General features: G+C 39.6%; 1 protein-coding gene and 1 pseudogene across 5 annotated transcripts in view; one reads left to right on the forward strand and one right to left on the reverse strand.

Moving 5' to 3' along the window:
* Window positions 1-19151, forward strand: part of NUP214 (nucleoporin 214) — a 103450-nt gene that overhangs the window by 49240 nt on the left and 35059 nt on the right. For all 5 annotated transcript variants that reach the window (XM_077851090.1, XM_077851088.1, XM_077851086.1 and 2 more), the window contains 4 exons: window positions 11762-11837; window positions 13081-13159; window positions 15994-16084; window positions 18331-18392. In XM_077851090.1, the coding sequence (XP_077707216.1) occupies window positions 11762-11837; window positions 13081-13159; window positions 15994-16084; window positions 18331-18392 (308 nt within the window). The remainder of the gene's footprint in view (window positions 1-11761; window positions 11838-13080; window positions 13160-15993; window positions 16085-18330; window positions 18393-19151) is intronic.
* Window positions 4669-4767, reverse strand: LOC144287277 (U6 spliceosomal RNA; annotated as a pseudogene).

Genomic DNA, 19151 nt, shown 5'->3' on the forward strand with positions numbered 1-19151 from the left:
ATCCCAGGACCCTGGGATCATGACCTGAGCTGAAGGCAGATGCTTAACCACCTGAGCCACCCAGGCGCCCCTCATAGTTCATTTTTAATCACCATGCATTGAGTAATGCGTTAATGCTAAGCAGAATTCATTAATGCAAATTGACATTTACTACATCTTCCAATAAGAAAGCTAGAGAAATACGTTCATTATGAAATTGCTTTCATATTCTGTTAAGCGGTAGTTTCCCTAAGTGTATTTTAAGTATTTAACTTTGCATTTAATTTCCTGAGTAGTATCTTGCAGAAGATTATTATAAGATGAGCTTACATATTTCTGCTATTGATGTATCTTATGTTCATTGGCTTCATCCTTTACATTCATTGACTAACCACCCTGTTTTAAGTAAGGAAGAGGGTTTATCTAGTGCAAATCCATGGGTACTCAGTCAGTTTGGATCCCACAGATTCTTATGGGGCATCTGCTAGGAGTATGATACTGCCCTGGGTATTAGGGGATGCAGTAGTGAATAAGACCTACAAAGTCCCCGCTTTCACAGCACTTATATTTTAGCAAGACAGCCACTAAATTGGCAATTACACAAGGAGTTGTATGATTGCAATATAATAAGTCCAATGAAGGAGTGCAGGGTGCTAAGAAAGCATATAATGAGGCAATTGGATTGAATCTGGGTTGATGAGGTTGGTGAGGGAAACATACTTTAGCTAGAAGTGAACAATGACCAACAGTTGCCCAGAGAAGAGTGTTCTGGACAGAGGATGCAGAATCTGGAAACCCAAACTGGGGACAGGGCAGAGCACATTTCAGGCAGAGTTGAAGGAAGGCTGGTATGACCTGTCAGGAGGTAGAATATAGAATATGAAGAGGGGGGCCAAATGAGGTGAGGTTGTTGGTTTCTTTCTTTTTTTTTTTTTTTTTTTTTTAACCAAAACACACCAGACACACCCATTTCTTTCAGAAATTTTGGTGTTTATTCTTTCAACAAATGCTTAATTTAGTACTTCTTAAAAAAAATGTATTTGTTTTAGAGAGAGAGAGAGAGAGTAGAGCACATGACCCGGGGGGGAGGGGGAAAGGAAGGGAGGGAGAGAAGCAGATTCTGCATCAAGCTTGGAGTCTGACATGGGACTTGATCTCATGACCCCGAGATCATGACCCAAGCTGAACCCAACTGACTGAGCCACCCAGGTTCCCTTTAATTAATTAAATATTTAATACACTATTCTAGCTATTCTAGGTGCTGGGTATAAAGCAGTTAACGAAACAGACAAAAACCACCAATGAATCCTGCACTAGATATGGAAAGACAATAAGTGTGAAATGAGTGAGTAAAATATGCAGTGTTTTAGGTGATGACAGATGTGGAGAAAATTGAAGTAGGAAAGGGATTTAAGACCTATTATCTGGGTGTGGGCTACAATTTTAAAGAAGGTGGCCAAAGAAGGTGCTTCTCCTCCATGATTAATGACTAAACTATCTCAGAAGTACCAGACCATTGTGTATACATAGCACATCTTCTTTATTCATTCATCTGCTGAAGGACATCATAGCTCCTTCCACAGTTTGGCTATTGTGGACATTGCTGCTATGAGCTACCTACTGTTTACATCAATGTGGATGGAACTGGAAGGTATTATGCTGAGTGAAATAAGTCAATCAGAGAAAGACAATTATCATATGATTTCGCTCATATGTGGAATATAAGAAATAGTGAAAGGGACCATAAGGGAAGCGGCTGGACGGGAGGGTGGGGGTGGTGGCTGAATGTGGAAAAATTAGAAAGGAAGACAAACCACAAGAGACTCCTAACTGGGAAACAAAGGGTTGCAGAAGGGGAGGTAGGTGGGGTTTGGGATAACTGGGTGATGGGCTTTAAGGAGGGCACATGATGAGATGAGCACTGGATATTATACGTATGTTGGCAAATTGAATTTAAATTAAAAAAAAAAAAAAAAAGTACCAGACCATGTTGCTTTCACTGTTAAGCTGAATCTTCCTATTTTATGTGGCTTTTGATACTTGACATTTGAGTAAAGACCAAAAGGCTAGAGAGCAGGTCTCGTGACCATCCTAAGGAAAATGGCCCCAGGTATAGGGCCAGTGGCAAGTTCAAGAAGACCAGGAGGCTGTTGGTGGCTGGAGCAGGAGGGAGGGCACCTGGAGTGGGGGCAGAGGTGGAATCCTGTGTCCTGTGACATTTAGTGAGCCTTGTTCAGGACCTGGCTGCAGAGTGTTGGATGCTTTGGCACAGTCATATAACCTGATCTGATTTGTTTTTTTAATCTTAGCAAGTTTTTTTTAATTGAGGCATAATTTATATACAGTAAAATTCACCTTTCTTTTAGTGTAAAATTCTGTGAGCTTTGATAAACATGAATGGTTGCAATGACCTAAGGTTTTAGCAGGAAGCTTCTGGTTCTTATATTGAGAAAGATTCAAAAGGGCTAGAGTGTGGAATGGTAGAAAGAGGATAGTTAGGAAGCTTTTTCTTTTTTTTTCATTGTGGTAAAATATATACATAACAAATGTTAACCATTTTTAAGTGTACATTTTTTTTAATTTTTATTTATTTATGTTAGTCACAGAGAGAGAGAGAGGCAGAGACACAGGCAGAGGGAGAAGCAGGCTTCATGCACCGGGAGCCCGACGTGGGATTCGATCCCGGGTCTCCAGGATCGCGCCCTGGGCCAAAGGCAGGCGCCAAACCGCTGTGCCACCCAGGGATCCCTAGAATAGGCAAATTCTTAGAGACAGAAAATAGCACAGAAGTTAGCAGGGGCTGGAGGGAAGTGGAGAGTTATTAATAATTTAATAGGTACAAGTTCTATCTGGGATAATGAAAAAATTCTGGAAATAAATAGTGGTGAGGTTTATACAACATGGTAAATGACTTGGTGTCATTAACAATGTACACTTAGGGATCCCTGGCAGCAGCAATGAGTGAGAGTTCCATTTTTCTCTACATCCTCACCAACACTTGTACTCTGCATGTTTTGATTTTAGTCATGCTAGCTGGATGTTAAGTGGTATCTCATTTTTTTTTTTTTTTTTTTTTTTTTTTTTTAGGATTTTGTTTATTTATTCATAGAGACAGAGAGGGAGGCAGAGACACAGGCAGAGGGAGAAGCAGGCATCATACAGAGAGCCTGATGTGGGACTCGATCCAGAGTCTCCAGGATCACGCCCTGGGCTGCAGGCGGCGCTAAACCTCTGCGCCACCGGGGCTGCCCTCATGTGGTTTTAATATGTATTTCCTAATGACTAATGATGTTGGGCATCCATTTGTGCTTATTGGCCATTTGTATCTTTTTTAGAAAAATGTCCATTTAGATCCTTTGCCCATTCATAAAATGGATTGTCTCCCACTCCTCAGTTGGTTTTTCACTTTCTTGATGACATCCTTTGAATCACAAAAGTTTTAATTTTGATGAAGTTGTTTATTGTTTTCTCTTTTTTTCTTTTTCCTGTGCTTTGGATGTCATATTTAAGAAACCATTGCCATATCAGAGATCATAAAGATTTATGTCTATATTTTCTTCTAAATCTTTTAGTTTTAGTTCTTACATTTTGGTCTTTGATCCATTTTGACTTAATTTTTGTAAATAGTATGACATGGTGGTCTACCTTCATTCTTTGGCAAGTGGATATCCAGTTGTCCCAGCTCCATTTGTCGAAATACTCTTTTTTTCCTCCATTAAATTGTCTTGGTGCCCTTGTTACACTGATTGGTTTTTTAATGTTAAAGCAGTCTTTAATAATGATGCATTACCCTTGTTGTATATGGTTGGACTCCATTTTCTAAAATTCTTTTAAGTGGGACACCTGGGTTGGCTCAGTGGTTAAGCATGTCTGCCTTCAGCTCAGGGTGTGATCCTGGAGTTCTGGGATCGAGTCCCACATCAGACTCCCTGCATGGAGCCTGCTTCTCCCTCTGCCTATGTCTCTGCCTCTTTCTTTCTGTGTCTCTCATGAATAAATAAATAAAAATCTTCAAAAACAAATAAAATTCTTTTAAGAGTTTTTGCATCTAAGGCACCTGGGTGGCTCAGTGGTTGAGTGTCTGCCTTTGGTTCAGGTCGTGATCCCGGGGTCCTGGGATTGAGTCCTGCATCAGGCTCCTACTGCTTCTCAGCTCTGCCTATGTCTCTGTCTCTGTCTCTCTCTCATGAATAAATAAGTAATCTTAATTTTTTTTAAGATTTTATTTATTCATTCATGAAAAACGCAGAGAAGCAGAGACATAGGCAGAGGGAGAAGCAGGCTTCCCACTAGGAGGCCAATGTGGGACTTGATCTCAGGACCCAGGAGCCGAAGGCAGATGCTCAACCACTGAGCCATCTAGGCACCCCAATAAGTAAATCAACTTTAAAAAATGAATTTTTGCATCTACCTTAATGAAGGATATTGGTGTATTGATTTTCTTGTGATGTCTTTTTTCAGTTTTGTTTATTAGAACAATGCAGGCCTTGTAGGATGAGTTGGGAAGTATTTGTTCCTATTCAGTTTCTGGAAGAGTTTATGTAGATTTGTTATTATTTTATCTTTAAATGTTTGGTAGAAGTCACTAGTGGAGCCATCTGGGCCCAAAATTTTCAGGTTTTTTTTAATAGCTATAAGATTCTTCAGCTTACCTACTTCTTGAGTGAACTTTGGTAGTTTGTGTCTTTCATGAAATTTGTACATTTTGCGTGTCATCCTTGTTAAGGGGCCATGCTAATCTTCTCTGTATCATTCCAATTTTAGTGTATGTGCTGCCAAAGCAAGCACAGGAAATTTCTACATTTTATTTGAATTGTTGAATCTGTTTTCGTGAGGTTTTTCATAATAGTCCCAAATTAGTAAACTCTTAATGTGTTTAGAATTCATAGTGATTTCACTTCCCTCTTTCCTGTTAGTGGTAATTCGTATCTCTTTTTTTCCTGCTGATCAGTCTAGCTAGAGGTTTATCAGTTTTATTGATCTCATAGAACTAGCTTTTGGTTTCACTGATATTTTTTTTCCTATTATTCCCCCCTCCCTTTTTTTTTTTCAGTTTTCTGTTTGCTTTGGGTTTTATTTGATCCTTTTCTAGTTTCTTAAGGTGGAAACCGAGTCATTGATTTGTGACCATTCTTTTCTGTTACAGGCATTTGGTGTTATACACTTCTGTCTTGAACTACCTTGACTACATCCCACAGATTTTGAATATGTTCGGTTTTCATTTTCATTCAGTTCAAAATACTTTTTAATTTATCCTTTGGGGTTTAAAAAAATTTATATATAATTTATATATATATATATATATATATATATACACACATACACATACACACACACACACACACCTATGGGTTATTTAAAAGTGTGTTAATTTCTAAGTAGTTGGATGTTTTTTAGATATCTTTTTGTTATTTTTAATTTAATTCCGCTGTGGTCAGAGAACATGCTTCATGTGACCTGAAGTCTTTAGAGTTTTTGAGACTTCTTTTATGACTCAGAACTGAGATCAACAAAGTTTTTCTTAAAGGACCATATAGTAAATACTTCACGCTTGTTAGGGTGACATGTGGTCTCTATCTCAACCACTCATCCAGGCCACTGTAGCCTTCATGCAGCCATAGACAATATGTAAATGAATAGGCATTGCTAACAATAAAACTTTATTTATAAAAACAGGCAGTTGGTCCTTGCTCAGTAGTTTGCCAACTTCTGAACTAGAATATCAGTCATTTTGGTAAATGTTCTCTGTGTATTTCAAAAAGAACACGTATTCTGCTCTACTGGTTGAAGTGTTCTATAAATGTCAATTAAGATAGTGGATAGTGTTGCTCAAGTGTTCTATATTCTTAATGATTTTATGTACTTGTTCTGTCAGTTACTGAAAGTGGTGGTGAGATTTTCAACTATAATTGTGGATTTGCTAACTTACCTAGCAGTGCTATCAGTTTTTGTGTCATTTTGAAATTCCTGTTATTGGTTGCATAAATGTTTAGGATTGTTACATTCTTTTGATGAAATGGCCCATTTATCATTATAAAAATGACGTTCTTTATCCCTGGTAAGATTAATTGCTCTGAAATCTACTTTCTCGTATATTAATTTAGCCAATCCAGCTTGCTTTGTTTGGTGCTAGTATGGCATATCTTTTTTCCATTCTTTTATTTTGAACCTATTTTGTGTCTATAATTTAAAATGGATTTCTTGTAGACAACATATAGTTGAGTATTTGCTCTTTATTTAGGCTGACAATCTGTGACTTTAAATTGGAGTATATAGACCATTTATATTTAATATATGATGTTGGGTTTTATTTTTTTATTATTATTTTTTAAAGATTTTATTTATTTATTCATGAGAGACACAGAGAGAGAGGCAGAGACACAGGCAGAGGGAAAAGCAGCCTCCACGCAAGGAGCCCAATGTGGGACTCGATCCCGGGACTCTGGGATCATGCCCTGAGCCAAAGGCAGACGTTCAACTGCTGAGCCACCCAGGCGTCCCTGATGTTGGGTCTTAATACATCATATTGCTGTTTGGTTTATTTGTCTCATCTGTTCTTTGCTCCATTTTTTCCTCTTTTTCTGCAGCTTCTTTTGGGTTGAATATTTTTTATGATTCTATTTTATCTTTCTCAGCTTAATCAGCTGTAACACTATGTTATTTACATGATTGCATTAGGGTTTACAGTGTACTTCTTTAACTTACCCCATTCTGACTCCACGTGATACTGTACCCTCTGTCGGGGTCCCCACTCAGTGCGAGTCTTCTCCCTTTCCTTCTGTCCCTCCCACTGCTTGTGCATGCTCAGGCTCACTCGCTCTCTCTCTCTCTCAAATAAATAAATAAAATATTTTTTAAAAATACCATATAAGAATCTTTTTTTTTTTTTTAAGATTTTATTTATTTATTCATAGAGACACAGAGAGAGAGAGAGGCAGAGACACAGGCAGAGGGAGAAGCAGGCTCCAGCAGGGAGCCTGACACAGGACTTGATCCCGGGTCTCCAGGATCACACCATGGGCTGCAGGTGGCACTAAACCGCTGCGCCACCAGGGCTGCCCTCATATAAGAATCTTATAGCAGTATTCCTCTGTTCCTGCCCTCCCCACCTTTGTGGTGCTGTCATCATCATTGTACATTTACTTCCACTGGTGTTATCAGTTCCATGATACGTTCATTGTTACATATAGTTCATTATCTTTGAAGCAGATTTAAAAAAGAAGGAAAACCTCTTTTGCTTATCCATATGGTGGTGTCATTTCTGGTGTCCTTCATTTGTTTGTTTAATCCCATGTCTCTGTCTGGTATGTTTTCCCTTCTGCTTAAAGGGCTTCCTCTGACATTTCTTCAGGTGTAGATCTGAGTTCTTTCAGCTTGTGTGTGTCTGCCAGAGTCTTTATTTTGCTTTAGTTTTTGAAAGATATTTTCACTAAGAATTCTAGGTTGGCAGTTTTTTCTTTCACAGACTTAAAGATGTTGCTCCACTTTAAAAATAACTTTAGTAACGACCATAACCTTAAAAAAAACTTTGATCCTTGACTTCTGATTATAAATGTTCATTGTAGACATTATAATAAACAGAGATAGTTAAAAAGAACAAAATTGGGGCACCCGAGTGACTCAGTGGGTTAAGCATCTGCCTTTGGCTCAGGGTATGATCCCAGGGTTCTGAGATTGAGCCTCGCATCTGGCTCCCTGCTCAGTGGGGAGTCTGCTTCTCCCTCTGCCCCTCCCCAGCTCGTGCTTGCTTGCTCACTCTCAAATAATAAAATAATAAAAATAAAAAAAACAAAATTAAAATCACCTTTATTCCCACCATAGAGATTCAGTCACTATTTACATATTATTCATCTTTATTCTATGAAAATTTAGTTTTTTCAAGTTTGAATACATGAAGCTTTGAAACCTCCTCTTTCAGCTTAATCATGAAACATTATTGTGAACATTTTCCACAGTCTTAGTAAATTCTTAACAGAATCCCATTTTTATATTTAATATAGGCCCTTCTCAGAGCTCTAAAGCAGTTCCAACTTACATTATTTAAGTCATTTGGCATATGGACATTCATACAAGAACCACAGTTTGGGTTAGAAGACTTAATGATATTTGGGAAAATATTTTGAATTTTCAGGGACATAAAATTTACCAGTAGGGGACAACGGTTGGCAGTTAAAATCTCCAGTGATGGATATAAGAAACTCGTGAAAATGAACTGATAGCTTTTTTTTCCCCCTCCACTGATTGATATTGGGGATGCTCCTCTTGCATTATTACTAACGATGCTTGATAAATAATTGGCCACATGAATCATTTTGCACACTTGTAGCTGTATCTATAGGATAAACTCTCCAGTGCAAGACTGCTGAGGCCATGGGGGTGTCTGTGTCCTTGTATCCAGATGTGGGTGAATTGTGACAGCTGTTGCCATATTTACCCCCTTAGAGGTTGTATCATTTATCTTCCCACAAGCAGTGTATGATGACATGCTGACCGGTATCTTTACCCAGAGTGTCTCATTTGTTATCACCCTTGAGGGTGACTGCCCATCTGGTAGATGAGAAAATTGACTTTTGTTTTCCACATTTCCTATCATCTGCTTTCTTTTTCTCCCCTGATTTTGTTTTGTCTGTTTCTTCAGCTGCTCTTGAGATGTTGTCCTTTCTCCCCACTTGCCTTACCTTTCTCTAATCTATTACCAAAAGTTTCTTAAGTCATTAGGTAACTTTTGAGTAGCTTTCACAGCTTAGATCTGCTGTGTCATCCACTAATACATAACAGGATACTCATGATCATAATTCAGATTTATCAAAATAAAGCATAGCCTGGTTTCTTGTTTTTTAAGATCTTTAAAACGTTGAAATAGAGGCACCTGGCTGGCTCAGTCGGTAGAGCATGCAACTCTTGATCACGGAGTTGTGAGTTCGAGCCCCATACTGGGCATGGAGCTTATTTAAAAAAATGTTGAAACAGGTAAAAGAATGAGTAGTTGGCCCCTTTCACAACAACAATATATTTACCTTGTTAAAGTTCATTGACATCTAAACGACTGCTAAGAAAAGGCCAAGATGACATTTTCATGCTTCAACGTCTCAACAATTCAGTGTTATAATCGTGTGTAGATCGTGCACCCTACAGCATGTGTGCCTCAGTCCACCTCTGTGGGCACGTGACGTTGGTAGGGTGTGCTAACAACAGGGAGCAAAGTGACTCTTCTGTATTCAAGGTAGCCCTTGACACAGGTGTGTGGTGACATTTCCTGTGTGTAGGATATTTGGTATTTTCATCTGTAATTATTGCTTAATCTTTATCAGAGTGCTCTGGGGAATGGGAGCCAGAGGACATAGATTCTGTTGAGAGTGTTTTTCTCCAGTAACCAAATTGGACCACTCTCCGTGACCTATGTGACCCTATTACTCATCTCTAAAGCAGCACTTGAGTGTTGTCAGTAATGTAATGTCATCTGTGGACGCCTGTGCTATGCGTTTCTCTTTGGAGTTCTGGTGCAGTGCCAGTTTCTGCTTGCGGTCCTCTGACTTGTTTTTGCTTGTGGAACAGCACATCAAATGAAGTTCTGATCATCCCTTTCAGGCCTGTGCTGCTAGAAAGTAGAATTCAGTCATCCCTTGCTTTTGCTGTCTTGGATCATGGCAGATGTAGTCCATCTAGATCTAGTCCCATCTGATCCACTGGTTTGTCAGCAGATTGCGCTGAGCAGCATTTCTCTGCAGGGCTATCACGTGGGCCAGTGTGTAGGTACTGTGAATTCCTAATGTTGTGTGTTTGGGGATTTAGGACACCCAAGAGATTTTGTAGCATTATCACAAACATTTAGAACGATAATTACACTCAGCCTATTTTGTGTGTGATTTAGTTTACCATCACGTCATAACTAAGTTTTAGGCATAAAAAATATTCTAAAGTTGGATAAATTGCTGCTTTTATTTTTACTTATAATTTCTTTTTTGTTTGTCTTTGGGAAAGAATAAAAGATTTTCATTTCCCTTGTGGTTTTTATGAGCTCAAACCACATCTTTACCCAGGTCTGCCGTGTCTGCCCGGGGCTTTCTTAGTCTTAGCAACCTCAGTCCCACATTCTTCTCTCTCTGGTGGAATATCTCAGGGGAGCAGAGACATGTTTCTTCAGAGAACACATTTTTAGCTTCTTCTGTCTTCATGGAAAAGCAAAGGGGATTTGTTTCATTGAAAATAACTCCATTTTTTCTCATCTCTCAATCTCATAAAGTTTGGGACAGTTCCTGTGTTTATCCAACAGAGGATTGTGAGGTGCTTGTAAGATTGTTAAATCATTTAATAATTTTCTTCTATGAGGCATGGGCTTATTTTAGTCTTTCCTCTTCCAAATTAATTTTTTGATGGAAAAATAGCAATCCTCCCTAGTCTAGGGGGAATTCTGAAAAATAAAACTAGATCCTACAGCTACTACTGCTATACTTACCAGTCAAAGGAGCTTTGGGCTTAGGACAGATAAATAAATTGCTTCCAATAGCTAAGAGTAGAGCTTTTATCCATGATTGCATTAATAAGCAAGAGGGTTTGTTCCCTCACCCTTTTAACACTAAATAATTACTGAAATAACAGCTCACTGCATACCTCATTCAGAGTTAACAAAAGATCTCTTTTCTACAAATAGTGGATAGGCTTCTCAGACTGCAGCAGAGGTGCAGTTTGTAGTTTGTACGGTACAGGGGTACATTTGAATCTCTGTGTGCTGACCTGGTGGGCAGTGGGCTCAAAGGGGCTGGTTGCTGTCTCTTCTTTAAGTACTACAGTCCAGGGATGCCTGGGTGGCTCAGCAGTTTAGCGCCTGCCTTTGGCCCAGGGCATGATCCTGGGGTCCCGGGATTGAGTCCCACATCGGGCTCCCTGCATGGAGCCTGCTTCTTCCTCTGCCTGTGTCTCTGCCCTTCTCTCTCTCTCCCTGTGTCTCTTATGAATAAATAAAATATTTAAAAAAAAATAAGTAACAGTTCATATACATCCCATGGATCCTGATGAACATTTTCTCAGGCTTGGAAAGAGAATCAGGCATGCCCCATAGAATCTAGAACTGGGGATGGCAGGGAGGGAGAAGATAAAGAAGGCTGAATCTCCTGAAAAGAAAAAGCTCTACTTCTGAATAGTTTTAACTTTTTTTCTTAGGATTTCAGGAAGAAAAAAAAAGTTTTAGGCTCACTGCTTTGACTTTTATGCTGAAGACTCAGATTTCATTTAAAGAATTTATTCTTCAGAAAAGTATTAAATGGGGGATCCCTGGGTGGCTTAGCGGTTTAGCGCCTGCCTTTGGCCCAGGGCATGATCTGGAGTCCCGGGATCAAATCCTGCATCAGGCTCCCTGCAGGGAGCCTGCTTCTCCCTCTGCCAGTGTCTCTGCCTCTCTCTGTGTCTCTCATAAATAAATAAATAAAATCTTTTAAAAAAGAAAGAAAGAAAAGTGTTAAATGACTGTTTAGGGTCCCTGAGATAGTCTACCCAAAATTAGTATGATTTATTGGATAGAAGGTAGGCTTGGGCAGCCCGGGTGGCTCAGTGGTTTAGCGCCTGCCTTCAGCCCAGGGCGTGATCCATGGAGACCCAGGATCGAGTCCCGCATTGGGCTCCCTGCATGGAGCCTGCTTCTCCCTCTGTCTGTCTGTCTCTTTCTCTGTGTCTCTCATGAATAAATAAATAAAATCTTAAAAAAAAAAAAAAGGGTAGGCTCAAGGATGAATATAATTTCCACCTACGTGCCTTCCTGTTGAACATAATCTTTTGTGTTTTCCAGTTCTTCGGTGCCATACTCTTCAGCCAAGACACCTCACCCTGTGATGACCCCAGTAGCTGCTAACCAGGCTAAGCAGGTGACTTACTGATCTTTGCTTTTGTGAATAGCCATGCTGTTTTAAGTACTGTTTTAAGTCCTGACTTCATTTAAACAGATTATAGGTCTAACAAAGACCTGTGATCCTTTCCTTACAATTTATGCTTCCCTATAATTTAATTTAGTAGGTCATTTGGAACCTGACATTGTCTTCTCAGGTCATTTAACATTCTGCATCTAGTTATCTTGGGTCATAATTCTAATACCTTATAGTTCAGGATATTTGGGTTTATAATTTACTTTCACTTAACATGATCTTCATTTACCCATATGACAGCCATGTGCAGTAGAACGGGGCAGATGTTTAAATGTGTTTCACAAATGAAGAGGCTGAGGTGCTGGAGCCAGAGCTGGACCCCAGCTCTTGTACCATCTTCCTGTCTGTGGCTTTCAGGATCAGTACCTGGAGAGTGACTTCTGGCTTTCTCCTACAATCTCTTTTTCAGAGCTTGCCTATTCAGTGACGTTCAGTAGGTCTACAACTAGGCTTTTGCCTGATGAAAAATTACTGTCTCACAAAAATAGGTTATATTATTATAAACAGTTAAACAATCCAGCAAAGACTAATAGGAAGTGGCTAAAAGATAGATCAAGCTATCTTTGAAACCTTCCCCAAGAAAACCTGGTTTCTCCACTAATCTCCATGTCTCTGAGATGAGTCATTTCAGATTGTGTTTGAGATCACAATTTGCCTATCATGAGTTTTCAACATGGCTCTGAGCCTTGGTTTGCCATGACTTAAAGTGGCATTTTAGCATTTGGTCACGCCTCTGGAGGGTTTCATGTTGACCTTATGTAGGCATAAGTCATAACAAATAAGAGTAAAGCAACATTCTCTGAAGATGGAGAAGTTGAACAGTTTTGCTTTTTATTTTATTATGAATTTATTGAGAATCAGTATCTATTTCATTCATTCACTTACTCTTCTACCTGATAATCTGGTCCCTCTTGTGTACCAGGGACTGTGCTGGGCACTAAGAAAATAGCCAGAAGCCACATAGGCGAGACTGTGTTCTTGGAGCTCACAGGATATTCCATTTGCATCCTCCAATACACTCTTACACATGGCAGGCATTTTTAAAGTACTCACATTGTAAGGATTTTTTAAATTAAGATAAATAAAAGTGCTTATGCTTGCTTACTTTTAGATGTTTTATATGTTTCTTTATTCTAAAGGATGGTTAGTGGTTTCACATAAATGTTCTGCTTGTGTTCTGTTACAGGGATCTCTAATAAATTCCCTGAAGCCATCGGGGCCCACGCCAGTGTCCAGTCAGTTGTCATCTGGTGATAAAGCTTCAGGTCAGTTTGCATTTTTGTTTTAGTGAAAATAAAGGCGAAAGAACACACACCCACAGCAGAGGTTAGTGTTCTAGATCATAGAGGGCAGTTGACATAGGAAACCAAGTAAAGAGATCTTGGAAGGTTTCAGTCGATGAAGTCTCCAGGAAATAGCGAGCCCTCCACCAGCTCTGCAGACTCCGAAATTCAAGCACAGTATGAAAAAAATCTTCCTAGAAATGCTCTTCCTGAAAAGGAGCAATACCGTTGTCTTCACTAGCCTTGCTGGATGATCAAAGTTAAGAGGGGAGGAGAGTGGAACAGGAACTATAGTCTTCTACTAAAAGGAGTGAAATATCCTCTTGGTTCACAGTGATAATTCAAAGCTGGAAAAACAGAGCGGTTATAATATAAGATGTCAGAGTAGATATAATGTCAGTATCAGATTTTATGGTTTCACGTACTTCCCAAAGCCCACTCAAGCTTAGTTATTCTTAAAATTCATAGTTTTTGTAGTCACCATTGTGCCATGACCAAGGGGTCAATGTTCCCCAAACCACCTTGAAGCACAAGGTTATGTATAACTTGATGTTGATGTGGGGTCGCCCTTGGCACCCCCTTCCTGGTGGCTCCTTTTTTATAACCCCTAGTTTGGCATGTGTCACCTTCTGCTTTGGGAGTCTTGTGCTGCCTGCAGTTCTGTATTTTCACCACACCATGGACTCCGACTTTTGCTTTCATTCATGCTCTCAAGTGGGTCTCCAGGCGGATTCTGTTGGACACTGAACCTCCCCCATCGGCAGCCCACATTCTGTCATCTCTGCTCAGCCATATAGTCATTCTATTCTCTATGATTGAGAGCTATCTGCCTGGATATTGGGTCTATCTTCTGTAAATAGTCCCTGCATTCAGGAGAAATCCATTAGCATGTATGCCAAAGTTGAGCTCTAGAATTTGGATTAGTGCAGAGCCACCATTGTGTCGTGTAAGCTTTCTATGAGAAGGAGTTTTGTAGCACTTCTTAACTGAGATCTAAAGTTGTCTGTTAAAAGTGAAAATTTAGTGGAGTTGTCAAAGACTTTTGAATCATTTAAGATTCAAATTAAGTTCATTTCCATTTCTGGCTAATGTTTTAGAAAGTTTTTGAAAGACATCTATCCCAGCTTCTTTCAAGGACTGCTTTGAAGAGCTTGTCACTCTAGAACTTAAGAACCAAGGATATCTAAGAAACTTTGCTTCACATACATCTTACACAGTTAGCGTGACTTTCCCAGACATTTTCTGAGATTCATCATGCAGCAGTGATTGTGAAATCTGTCTTTCATTGCTCGGCATATACTTCTGTTTTCACTCACTGGATAATCAAAGGAAAAGGGTTTTGGGGGCAGAAAAATTTCCCTGAAAAATACTATTCAGAAGCTTACAAAGTTTCTTTAAAAATTTATTCTGAGACCTCTGTAGTTCTCTCTTTAAGAATGGAAATACCTCTGTTGCTATTCTGATTATGAAACAATTTTAGATGTTCAAAAAGTCTACACTGAAGAGGTATAGAATGTAAAAAAGTAAAAGCTGCCCTTTCAAATCATATTCTAGAAATAGCAGCCCTTAATGATTTAATTTGTATATCTTGAAGTTTACTTCATTGTTGTTTTTTTTTTTTTTTCTTTTTTAACAAAAATAGGCATATCCTGTGTATGTTAATCCTCCCCCCATTGCAGTAACTATTCGGCTCATCTTTCCAAATCTGACACAGCTCTAACTAACTTGTTTCAGCTGTAGCCTAGGAGTTGCACCCTGTTAAGTTTTATCAGTACTATGCTGATAGTTTAGATTATTTCTAATTTTTCAAGATTATAAGCAAGATTGCATTGAATATCCCTATACATACCACATTGCATTATAGTAGTTTTTAAAATAATTTTACTAATATCTACCCCATACTCATCTGAAGAGAATGTACTTTTTCTTACATTTGATTTGATTTGTGCCCCCCCCCCTTTTTTTTTTTTTAAGTAGGCTTCATGCCCACCTCTAGCGTGGAGCCCAGCTTGGGGCTGGAACTCAGGAACTCATCAAGACCTGAGTTACCAAGAGTCAGACACTTAACTGACTGAGCCACCCAGGCGCCCCAGTTTGGGCTTTTTAGACATAGTGTTTCTTCTCCCTCCCTCTTTTAAAGTAGAGCAATGGGGGAGGAAATTAAAGATATACCCCAAACTGTTTATGAGTACTTACAGTGAAATTGAACTTGGAGAAGAGAATGGATCATACTTTTAGCTTTCTACACTTTCTGCATTGCAGGAATCATGTATTACTTTTGTAATGAAAAAGAAAGTTAATATTTATGAAATATAAAATGATGCCCTAAGAGAAATACAGGAATGTAGAGAGAAAGCAAATAGCCATGAAGTCACTATTCAGATATATTTCACCTATTAACCTATTTCTTTTTGGATCTTTTTCCTTCAGTTATATACTACTTAACCATAATTATAAAACTTCATTATAAAGTATATCTTATAAAATTAAAAAACTACTTTCAGAGGTTTCAATTTAAACTGCACTGGAACGATTTCGATATCTTTTCTGGAAAGAAGGCTGGGGCATGTGTTGGTTTGGAATTAACACGGACGGAGCCAACCAGAAAGTTCAGAGGCCTCGCGCACGAGTTTGGCAACACGTCCACTCCCCTGGCCACTGACCTGACCTGTCAGAGAGCATGGTAGGGGCCTGCGGACTGCAGCCGCGCTCCTCTACGTGGCATTGCACAACTGGTGCTATACAGAATCACAAAGTGGAACGGTGTTTCTAACAGCATTTTTGTAATGTTCTTATTTTCTTTCCCACGATTTCAGGGCCAGGGGCAGCCAAGATAGAAACAGCTGTGACTTCTCCTCCGCCTGCTGCTGGGCAGCTCAGCAAGTCGTTCTCATTTTCTCCAGCAGGGTCAGTAATGAACTAAATTTCATGGCAGATTGCCAGCAACCTTATAGATAGCTTCCCCCAGTCTTAAAATCAGAGGTATATTTATCTGCTTATTAACTGTATATGAACCCCAGAGTTGTTATCACTTCAGTAATGCATCTGATAATAGTGGCAGCAGCTTATTGTCCTAATGTAGATCTACAGCTGACCCTTGAGCAATAGGGGTTTGAACGGTGCAGGTCCACTTATATGTGAATTTTTTTTCCTAATAAATGCAGTATAGTACTATAGATGTCTTTTCCTTATGATTTTAATTTTTTTCTTTAGCTTCCTGTATTATAAGATACAGGACATAATGCATATAATATGTGTTCATCAACTGTTGATGTTGTTAGTAAAGCATCCCATCAACAATAGACTATTTGTAGTTAAGTTTTGGGGAATTAGAAGTTACACGCAGATTTTCAACTGCATGGGGTGGGTGCCCCTAACCGCTGCATTGTTCAAGGGCCAACTGTATTTCCCATTTTCAATTCAAGTTTATATGTGTGTTACAATATATTTCTTTGTTTTGTTTTTTAGGTTAAGCCTCCTTTTCTTTGGGTAGTAGGTCTGTGTCAGATTCTGTGGTGGGTTTTCTAACTTCTCACCCTGATATATTTGCATTCTGACACCATTTGGGGGTTAGGTGTGACATTTGGATTGGCTTGACTGCTTGAGAGATCACTATACATTAAACTTCGAAAAGGTGATGAAAGACAGGAGCCATTGGGGAATCTGGGTCTTATATAGATATGGAGAAGTATTCCTGTCTCATTTTTCTAAAAGTAGTGATGGCTGTACTTGGAAAGTTGAGTCATTTTTAAAAATGAAAGAGTCTTCTAACCTTCGTTCCATGTGCACCTTGATTATCTTTATAGGGACAGTGCCTCTTCTCAGTGCTGGAGGCACTTGCCTGTGTGGAGTCCTGTGAAAGGTGCCCTTGGCCAGGAGCTGGGCTCAGTGGAAGAGAGATAAAAACTTGTCCAAAGACTTTTGCCATTGAAGGGCTGCATGATATTCAGCTCCCATTAGGAAAACCTCTGGAGCTCTCCCATTTTGTGCTTTTGTGACTGGAGTCACATTAACCACAGTCTCTCCCCTAATATTAATGTGTTTCCTAAATGCCCTTCAACTTAACATGTTAAGAGCAAATAGGGGGTTTACAATTTAATTTGAGGGGGGAGATGATATATTATTTTTTCCTTAGTGTAAATCATTGTGTTTTATACTTCTCAGAGATAATTGGGAGCCAGTTTCAAAGAGTAGGTCAGTGCCAGGAGTTATTGCTTCTTTTACGAAGGCTAATAATCTTTACTTCTGTAAATGGATATTCTTCTTCCATTTTTAACATAAGGTGAAAAAGTTTGGGTCACTCTGTCAGTTGGTTTACGCCTATTAGGTAAAATTTCTTCAAGGTTGAGACAAAGAAGGGGTTTTTTAAAAATACAAAATGTAGAACACATCCTCTTAGATAATTAGTGTCCATTGGAGGAAGGCAATGATGGGTAAGAAAAACCTAAATCCTTACAATACTATATTTGATGTGGTTGGCCATAGGTTTTAAAACTAGACTTTTAAATGTGCTATTTGAACTTTACCACAGTGAGTGGTCTGTTCTAGTTCATGTGTGTGTTGAATTTTCTCCTTTGGCTGTGGAGTCTTTACTCACAGCTTAAAGAAAACCTACAATAGGAGAGAGGGGTTGATAAGAGGGGTACAGAAAGGTTTTGACCCAAATTTTCCCAGCCAAGAACCAAGTGTTCTGTCAAAATGGCAGAGACAGTGGCTTCTATTTCATGCTTTCCTTCCTGTCCCCTGGCAGCGTGGCACACTCCTGACGAGCTCTCTGATCTTAGGGTGGGTTACGAGGGAGGGGGTTCTCCCTGGCCTGGGCCCCTTTACATCCATCCTGAGGCACACCATCTGCCCTAGCCACTGTGCCTGCATACGCATTCCCTGTGCGTTTCCACAACTGCTCCTTAGCTTTCCTTGGCACAGGTCCCCACCCAGACTCTGCCGAGGAAATGCAGCTGTCGCTCTGAGCCCTTTACTGTCTCTGAGATTCATGCATTTACTCTACTGCTGTTTATCTTCTCTATTGTAAGTTCCTGCGAGTAGATCAATCAGATCAGTTGTATGAATGAGTCATAAAATGTGACAGTAAAAGGGCAGCATTGTGCCCTAGTTGTTTGTTCCTCTTTAACTTCTCTTCTTGCGCTCCCTAGGACTGGCTTTAATTTTGGGATAATCACACCAACCCCGTCTTCTAACGTCACCGTCACACAAGGTACAGTCTCTCTGTGGGGTGCAGCCATCCTCTTGTGTTACCTCTAAACAGGTGCTGGGTTCTGTACAGATATGTCAACATTTTCCTTGCTGCCGAGTCTTGACTTAAAGCATCGGCAGTAAGTTCGGTGTCGATGTTGGTCCTTTGAAATAAGCAGGATTTATTTTTTTTAAATTTTTATTTATTTATGATAGTCACAGAGAGAGAGAGAGGCAGAGACACAGGCAGAGGGAGAAGCAGGCTCCATGCACTGGGAGCCCGACGTGGGATTCGATCCCGGGTCTCCAGGATCGCGCCCTGGGCCAAAGGCAGGCGCCAAACCGCTGCGCCACCCAGGAATCCCTAAGCAGGATTTAAACCAAAGGGGAGGACTTCTGTTGACTTTTTAAATTACGAACAAGGAAAAGATTTGTTTCTGGGAAAGCAAGACTGGGCTATAAAGGTAGATGTTAATGTGTGAATTAAAATGTCTCACTCCATCTTCTTATCTGTAAAAGACCAGATTCATCTTCTCTCCCAGATAACCTGTCTGTGAACACACTGGTCCGCAGTGTGTTGTTATATATCCATCAACTGGCATGTTTTTAACGTTGAAAAGAATTTAGGGACCTGTAAAGAAACCACATGTATTTTTTAAGTGCCTCTCAGTTCTCAGTTTAATTAAGTTTATTTTTCTTTCATTTTGAAAAGCAAGCTCTTCCTATGAAAGGGATGTATTCCATAATCAAACATTGTGCTCCTCAGTTGCTGCATTTCTTT

This window comes from Canis aureus, chromosome 16 (genome assembly GCF_053574225.1).
Source record: "Canis aureus isolate CA01 chromosome 16, VMU_Caureus_v.1.0, whole genome shotgun sequence".
Classification (NCBI taxonomy): domain Eukaryota; kingdom Metazoa; phylum Chordata; class Mammalia; order Carnivora; family Canidae; genus Canis; species Canis aureus.